We start from the raw sequence: 9,527 nt of genomic DNA, 5'->3' as shown, positions 1-9,527 counted from the left end.
CTAGGAATTCCACTGGCTACTAGAAAACTGAAATTGGTAGAATGGCAGCCTCTAATAACCAAAATCACAGCAAGAATTTCATCATGGGTAGCTAAGGAGTTATCATATGTAGGCAGAGTATAACTGGTAAAGTCAGTTCTTTTTGGTATTTAATCCTATTGGGCACAACTCTTTATCATACCTGCTAAGGTGATGAAAGCCATAGAGGGATACCACATAAACTTTATATGGTGAGGAACAAATGAAATTACTAGAAAGTCACTAGTAGCTTGGAGTAAGATGTGTATGCCAAAGTCAGCAGAGGGATTAAATCTCACAAATCTTAAATTGTGGAACAAAGCAGCCATAACAAAGATTTGTTGGGACTTGAAGACTAAGAAAGACACTTTGTGGATTAACTGGATTCATGAATACTACATAACAGCACAAAATTTGGAGAGTATGACTATCCCCCAACAAGCTAGTTGGATGGTCAAGAAAATACTCAAAGCAAGAGATGAATTGGGATATGTGCAAGCAGAGTACTTGAAGAACAAAAGCATGATCAGAAGCATATGTTTAAAAATGGTTGGGGAGTTACCTAATGTTTCATGGAAAAGAATCATGTGTGGCAATGAAGCAAGACCAAAAGCAGTGTTTATAACGTGGCTACAAAAACAAGATAGGCTGCTAACTGCTGCAAGACTAGAAAGCTGGGGAATTCAAGTTGAAAATAACTATGTCATGTGTAAAGAGATAGCTAAAACCAGGGATTATCTATTTGCCGAATGTGCAGTTAGAAGACAGGTTTGGAAGAAGCTAATGCAGTGGCGTCAAATCACTTGGGTAGATATGAGCACATAGAACCAGATGCAACAATGGATTGAGCAGAACACAAAAGGGAAAAATATGAAGGCAAAGTTAGTGAAGCTAGTATTTACAGAATATGTTTATGCATTCTGGATAGAAAGGAGCAACATGTTGTTTTCTCATAAGGATAATACATGTGAAATAATGGCTAGAGAGATTGCATATACTTGTCATGTTTGAGCCAATAGTACTACTAGGATACTACTTCAAAAGTATAGGTTTCCTAGGTAAGCAATAGATACTGATAGCAAAGACTTTTAGTGTTGAAGAGAGTACTGATAGAAAAGATGAGAGAAGTAGACTGTGTTATAAAGTCTGGCTGATTTGTACATAATACTTTTGGTTATTGATGAAAAGCTTATAATTACAACATAAAATAGGCATGTGCCTAAGGAAAAAATTTATTTGAGAATTTCGTTGGTTTGACTATCTATATACGATCAAAATCAGGTATGCCCAATTTCACGGGCTCGAAGAGTCGCTTCAAGACTGAGTTCAGGATGGGTCGAGTTCGAGCCCGATGATAGAGTACAAAGCTCGAAGATCGAAGTACGCAATGAGTACCGAAGCTGAGTATGACCAACCCCGAGATGATGCCGTTATGGGTTTGTAACTGAAAGAGCAAGATTCCTGCAGCATCCCCAAGATCACGACGTAAATTCCGGAATAAATTTGTACGAATTTATACTAGGTGGTTAGACAGCTATCCCAATATGATTCCTTACTAAGAATGGCAATGTACCTTATTTAGGGTTCCCCTACTATATAAAGGGGACTCCAATCGTTTGTAACCATCATCAATCATTGGCAAAAGAATATACTCTCTTACTTTATTGCTCATTACTCATCAAAATTATCTCTTAACTTTATTGTCTTTACTCTACTGTTCTTGTTGACCTACCTTGAGGTCATCATAGCTCGAGGTCAAGATTTGATTAAGCATTTGATTCAACTTCTTTAATTTACAAGTTTGATTTCTTGGTTATTAATTAGTATTGAACTAAATCATGTATCTTTAAAACCACAAACAAGTTTAATTGCTACTCGTATTTTTGAGGTAAATAGTTTGGCCCCTGCCGTGGGGCTAAATATAATAGTGGTTATTTCATTACTGATTTAGATAACACACGTTATTTTCACACTTGTTCTTGTCAAGAATTTTTTTTCTCATGTTAAAACATGTCAAACTCACAAAACGCACCCGTATATGTGATGGTCTTGGATTTCATGGGAAAATAACAATGTAGTTACTCCAGGAGCCAATGTACCATTAACCCTGGGGAAGTAACAAATGTGGAACCAGTCAATGTTAGTTCACATATTGCTTTGAATGCGGATTTAGGCGCGGACCCTAGAGGAAGTGCACGCAGGGAAGTCTGATCTGGTCGCCAAAGAATGCAGGGTAAAGTAGATGGGGGAGTCATCCTCCAAGTAATATTCGAGATGTTACAAGCTCAACAGATTGCTATCGCTCAACTTCAAAGTCAACATAAATACTCCAAGTGTGGTTGAACCAGAAATCACTCGCTGTACTGAGCCGATGCCAGAAAGATCGAACAGTAGTGGCTCGGGGACCGATCCCATGATTATAAGGATTCTCGAGGAGCTCACCAAAAGAATCGAGTCGGGGGAGAAAAATATCGAAGACAATGACAAAAAAATGGAGAAGTATAACTCCTGTGTTGATCAAATACCGGGGGCTCCCCCGGTCTTGAAAGGTTTGGATGCCAAGAAGTTCGTACAAAACCCATTCTCCCCCCCCCCCGAGTGTGGCTCCGAAGCCCATTCCCAAAAAATTCCATATGCTAGATATGCCTAAGTACAATGGGACGAGCAATCCTAACAAACACATCACCTCGTATACATTCGGGGTTAAAGGAAATGACTTAAATGACGACGAGATCGAGTCGGTTTTGTTGAAAAAACTTGGAGAAACCTTGTTAAAAGGAGCAATAATTTGGTATCACAACTTGCCACCGAACTCCATTGATTCATTTGCTATGTTAGCAGACGCCTTCATAAAGGCACACACCGGCGCTATAAAGGTTGCGACAAGGAAATCAGACATTTTTAAGATAAGACAGAGGGATGATGAAATGCTCAGGGAGTTCGTATCCCAATTTCAAATGGAGCAAATGGAATTACCACCGGTCTCGGATGATTGGGGCATGCAAGCTTTTACATAGGGGTTGAACGAGTGGAGTTCAATCGCGTCACCACAGTTAAAGCAAATTCTAATCGAGTATCCAGGTGTGACTTGGGCAGATGTACATAATCGTTACCAGTCAAAGATCAGGGTCGACGACAACTAGTTGGGGGACCCTTCGGTTTCAGTTCATCCAAATAGATTGAAAGTTAAGGCCTTGAGGGATACAGACAGGGAACCAATATCAAATAGGGAATGGTATCAGCCGTATGTTGTAGACCAAAGAAACAACGGTTCGAGGCACAATCCTCATCGGAATAATCGAAGAAATGATCGAGGATAGAATTCTCGGGACTTATGAGTAAGAATGGTTTTGATAAACATACCGATCCCGCAGAAGCACCTCAGTTATCGGAGTATAATTTTAGTGTCGATGTGTTGGGGATCGTATCGCCTATTGGAAGGATCAAAGACACTAGGTGGCCCAGACATATACAAACCGATCCTTCTCAAAGAAATCTGAACTTGATGTGTAAATACCATGGCACACATGGCCATAGGACAGAAGATTGCAGGAAGCTGAGGGAGGAGGTAGCTCGATTGTTCAACGAGGGTCATCTTCGAGAGTTTCTCAGTGATCGAGCTAAGAATCACTTTAGAGAAAGAGACGCAAACAAAAAAAATGAGCAGGAAGAATTGCAACATGTAATTCATATGATTGTTGGCGGTGTCGATGTTCCACAAGGGCCTATATTCAAGCGCACCAAGGTGTCAATTACCAAAGAGAAACGGACTCGGAGTTATGTCCCCGAGGGCATCCTATAGCTCAATGACGAGGAAGCGAAAGGCATTTCCCAGCCGTACAATGACGCCCTGGTAATTTCTATTTTGTTAAATAAAATTCAACGTGTTCTAGTGGATCTAGGTAGCTCAGCAAACATAATCAGATCGAGGGTCGTAGAGCATCTCGGCTTGCAGGACCAAATTGTGACTGCATCTCGGGTCCTAAATGGCCTCAACATGGTAAGCAAAACAATAAAGGGGGAGATAATTCTACCAGTGAACGTGGCTGGGACCCTCCAAGATACAAAATTCCATGTCATTGAAGGCGGCATGAGATATAATGCACTACTCAGGAGGCCATGGATCCACAACATAAGGGCAATACCATGGACCCTTCATCAGATGACGAAATTTCCAACAGTGGATGGGGTGAAAACAGTTTATGGGGAACAACACGCTGCAAAAGAAATGTTTGCATTCAATGAGGTGATGCTCATACCAGCACCTTCGACCTCGAAAAAATGGAGCACCCAAGAGGAGCAAACGACCAAATAGCAATCGTCGTCCCTAGCCTCGACCGAATCGGAAAAACAAGTAATCGAAGAAGAATAAGAGGATTTCCTTACCCCTCGAACTTTCATTTTTCTCGAAGAGTCAGACGCAACCAAGTCAAAGGTCGAGGAGCTGGAACAGTTTATATTGATCGAGTATATGCCCGAAAGAAAGGTATACTAGGGAATGAGGTTAACCCCGAACTTAGGAAAAAACTCATTCAATTTCTTATCGATAACATGGATTGTTTTTCTTGGTCCCAATTAGACATGGCAGGGATTCCACCGAAAATAACAACACACCGGCTAAGCCACGACCCCAGGTTCAAACCAGTAAAGCAAAAAATGAGGGCCCAGTTAGAGGTGAAACATGTATTCATAAAAGATGAGGTAACTAAACTTTTCAAAATAGGGTCTATCCGGGAGGAAAAATACCCGAATGGTTAGCCAATGTAGTTGTAGTCCCTAAAAAGGGGGAACAAACTCAGAATATGCGTAGATTATAAGGATTTAAACAAGGTATGCCCTAAAGACTCCTTTCTACTGCCTAACATCAATCGCATGGTCAATGCCACGGCTGGCCACGAGATCCTTACCTTTCTCGACGCCTACTCCGGGTACAATCAAATTCATATGAACACAGGTGACCAGGAGAAGACCTCATTTATCATTAAGTTTGGAACATAATATTACAATGTAATGCCCTTCGGGCTAAAAAATGCTAGAGCTACATACCAATGCCTAGTTAAGAAAATGTTCGAGGAGCAGATAGGTAAATCAATGGAAGTTTACATTGACGATATATTGGTTAAGTCTCTGCCCGTAGAGGAAAAATTAACTCATTTGCAGGAAACATTCTAAATCTTGCGGAAGTACAACATGAATCTTACCCAGAAAAATGTGCCTTTGGGGTCGATTCGGGCAAGTTCCTCGGCTTCATGGTATCAAATAGAGGAATCAAAATCAACCCGACAAGATCAAGGCCATCGAAGATATCACTATCATAGACAGTGTGAAAGCCGTATAAAGGATAACAGGACGTATAACTGCCTTGGGTCGATTCATTTCGAGGTCATCAGATCGGAGCCACAAGTTCTTTTCCTTACTCAAAAAGAAAAATGATTCTGCGTAGACCCCGGAATGCCAACAAGCATTGGAAGAATTGAAATGATACTTATCAAGCCCATCTCTACTTCACACCCCGAAGATATATGAAAAGATTTACTTATATTTGGCAGTGTCCGATATAGCGGTAAGTGGGGTACTAGTTCAAGAAGAGCAAGGTACGCAGTTCCATGTCTATAACGTAAGTTGGACTTTAGGAGATGCTGAGACTAGATACCCACACATAGAAAAATTAGCACTTGCATTAATAAGCGCATCTAGAAAGCTAAAGTCATATTTCAAGTGTCACGCAATATGTGTGTTAACCACTTATCCTCTCAGAAATGTTTTGCATAAGCCCGAGTTATCAGGCCAATTGGCCAAATGGGCAGTCGAACTTGGCGGGTATGATATCGAATATCAACCCCGAACGGCCATGAAGTCTCAAATCTTAGTTGACTTTGTGATCGATTTTACACCAACCCTCATACCCGAAGTGGAGAAAGAACTTCTGCTAAAATCGGGCACATCATCGGGGGTATGGACCCCCTTTACGAACGGTTCCTAGAATGTGAAAGGGTCCGGGCTTGGCATCATTTTGAATCTGCTTACAAGTCTCGAGCTAGCTAAGAGCTTGGGGCAGAAGCCCTTGAGGCCAAGTGACATTCTCTATTGGTGGTAAACCAAGTAAACAAAAGCTTCGAAGTTCGAGAGGATAGAATGCAAAGATATTTGGACAAGCTACAGGTAACCTTGCATCACTTCAAGGAATGGACGCTAGACCATGTACCTCGAGGGCACAATAGTGAGGCAGATGCAATTGCAAATTTGGGGTCATCAGTCGAGGAAGATGATATTATCCCGGGGATTGACATCCAATTATCGAGATTTGTGGTCGAGGAAGGGAATGCCGAGATAAATTCTACAAGTTTGACTTAGGATTGGAGGAATAAGTATATCGAATATTTGAAAAATGGAAAGCTCCCATCGGATCATAAAGAGTCGAGGGCTCTACGAACCAAGGCTGCTAGGTTCACATTGGATGACGATGGAACATTATACAGGAGGACGTTTGATGGACCATTGGTGGTATGTTTAGGGCCGAGGGACACCGATTATCTCCTAAGAGAAATCCACGAAGGCACTTGTGGAAATTACTCCAGCACCGAATCTTTGATTCGCAAAATTATTAGAGCAGGGTATTACTGGGATAGCATGGAAACAGACACTAAGAAGTTTGTTAGAAAGTGTGATAAATGTCAGAGGTTGGCACCGATGATTCATCAGCCGGAGAGCAACTTCACTCAATCCTGTCCCCATGGCCTTTCATGAAATGAGGAATGGACATCGTATGCCCCTATCAACGGCCCTAGGTAAAGCTAAATTCATTTTGTTTATGACTGACTACTTTTCTAAATGGGTGAAAGCACAGGCCTTCGAGAAGGTCAGAGAAAAAGAAGTTATTGACTTCATCTGGGACCACATCGTGTGTCGATTCGGGATACCCGCCGAAATCATATGTGATAACAGCAAGAAATTCATTGGCAACAAGGTGACGGAGTTCCTCGAAGAACACAAAATAAAAAGGATTTTATTAGCACCATATTATATGAGCGGAAACGGGCAGGCCGAATCAACAAACAAAACTATCATTCAAAACTTGAAGAAAAGGTTGGACGATGCTAATGGGGAATGGAGAGAAGTTCTGCCCGAGGTTCTTCGGGCATGTCGAACAACATCGAAGTCCAGCATGGGGGAAACCCCGTTCTCCTTAGTATATGGATCCGAGGCTTTGATTCCAGTTGAGGTCGGGGAACCAAGCGCCAGATTTCCACATCATCGAAGGATCAAATCACGAGGCTATGAATACTAGCCTCAAGTTATTAGATGAAAAACGAGAAGTTGCACTTGTTCGGATGGCCACGCAGAAGCAAAGAATCGAGAGATATTATAATATAAGAACCAACCTTCGACACTTCGAAATCGGGGACTTAGTTCTACGGAAAGTCACCCTCAATACTCAAGACCCAAATTGAGGAAAGCTAGGCCCGTATTGGGAAGGACTGTACCGAGTCATCGGAGTTATCAGTAAAGGATCTTACAAGCTTGGCACAAAGGAAAGCGAACAATTGCCAAATAATTGGAATGTATCACTGCTCAAACGGTATTACTGCTAAGGTATGGCCTTTTCTTTTTCTCCATTTGTATTTATGACTAACTTATTGCAGATGTTCGATTGAAGACATTGAGAACACCCTTCTACATGAAGTCTTTAGGTTTTAAAGAACGAGTTGCACTCTTTTTTCCTTAGATCGGGTTTTATCCCAAAAGAAATTTTCCGGCAAGGTTTTTAATGAGGCAACAACTATGTGTTACCTAGGGAGAATTCAATAGTATCCAAGGATTCTTTTCAATCAACCTCGAATACTGGGGGAAATCACCCTCAGAGGCTATATTTTCGAGAAAAATACTTCATGCTAATGAGTGACTCGATTGGAAAACTTTGTAATGGGACAAACAGTAAGATGAACCGTGTCCATATAGGATGGTCGAGCCCCGATGGCAAAACATGTACGCATGTATGAATTATTCAAAGAAGCATTCTTTCTATATCAAACATTTTGTGTCTCAAAGAAGTTTACTACTATACGAGCTCCATACTTGTGATTCTGTGAGAAACGGCTCAAGGACCAAACCACAAAGACACCTCGAATACTCGGGGACTGTTATCGACAGTCAACACATTCGAGTCATCTAAAATCTAACTCATAAGACCTCAAAAAGGCATCCCTCGACATAAAGGCCAATGCCATCATACTCGGGGACTAATATTTCGAACAAGTTTGAAATGCTATTTGGAAACAAGTCCAAGATACACACCTGAAGGATAAGACTATATTAAAGGCTACGACCGAAATAATGCGGCTCAAAGACTTTCGAATTCCGCAATTAAAACTGGCCTCCGAATTCTCAAAAAATCGGTTAAATAAAGGCTACCCTCGGCAAAATAATCAAAGGTATTCGATAAATCAGCCCTCAAAAAATCATAAGAGGTATTGAATTATCCAAACTTATGCTAAGGCACTAAAAACAAAGAGTTCCGATCGACATCGAACCCTCAAAAAACCCAATGGCTAAAAAATGTATGCCAAGGCATAAATAAATTTTTACTAAGTTTTCTAAGCCGAAAAGGGAAAATAATAGCCATCTATTAGAGACCATAATGGCCCGATCTAAAAGAACCTAAGGGCCAAAACATGTAGAGTTCGAGACCTTGCTCTCACTCAACTCGGACCTAAGGGTCCCATCATCTCGAGCTAGCATCAAAATCGACTTAAGCACAACTCCAAGATTCATCAAAAAACCTTAAGAGGTATTCTATTATAAGTCCAAAGATTTCCCATTGATTACTAAAAAACCTAAGGGTTTTTTCTACACTGAGTCCGAGCCAGTGCTCACTCGATCCTTGAAGTTATAACATAAATATTTTTCACGAAACAAAGACAAGGCAAAAATCGAAACAAATCGTAGATGGACGGAAAGAAAAGGAATTCCTTATATTCATAAAAGGTATTTACATTGCCCACAAGTATCCTTACACAAAAACAAAAAACAAAAACAAAATCCTAAGAGCCTAATCAGTTTGGGAGCCGTATCCCTGGGAGCCGCATCTTTGGGGGCCGCATATTCGGGAACCTCCTCCTCATCTCTTCCGCTCTCGGAACCACTAGTAGAATCTTCATCTTCAGAGAGTAAAGCGTCAGCCTCGCCCTCCAAAGTTTTTGGCTTTTCAAAAACAACTGAGAGGTCAAAGCCACAAGCGTGCACTTCCTCGAGCATTTCTCTCCAGGATTGTCACCTGGCGTGATCGAGTGCATACAAAAATTTGTCTTTAGCAACAATGGAGATTTCTTGTGCCCGAATGTTAGCAGCCTCGGTGTTAGCTCGATAAGAGGCCACAAACGCCTCTACCTCAGATTTGGCCTTCGCAAGCTCGGCGGCCGATTTCACTTCGATCTCCTCAATCTTTTGGATCCGAGACAAGCTTTCCCCCTTAACATTTTGAAACTGGTGTTCGATCAAAGTCAGTTGGG

General features: G+C 41.4%; 1 protein-coding gene across 1 annotated transcript; it reads left to right on the top strand.

Moving 5' to 3' along the window:
• The first annotated feature begins 279 nt into the window (after positions 1–279).
• Positions 280–843, top strand: LOC142162111 (uncharacterized). Its single transcript, XM_075218422.1, has one exon. The coding sequence runs from the start codon at positions 280–282 to the stop codon at positions 841–843; it is 564 nt and encodes a 187-aa protein (XP_075074523.1).
• The last annotated feature ends 8,684 nt before the right edge of the window (positions 844–9,527 follow it).

Source organism: Nicotiana tabacum, chromosome 7 (assembly GCF_000715075.1).
Source record: "Nicotiana tabacum cultivar K326 chromosome 7, ASM71507v2, whole genome shotgun sequence".
Lineage (NCBI taxonomy): Eukaryota > Viridiplantae > Streptophyta > Magnoliopsida > Solanales > Solanaceae > Nicotiana > Nicotiana tabacum.
Note: the sequence above shows the minus strand (reverse complement) of the source record. Positions and strands in the feature narration are given on the sequence as shown.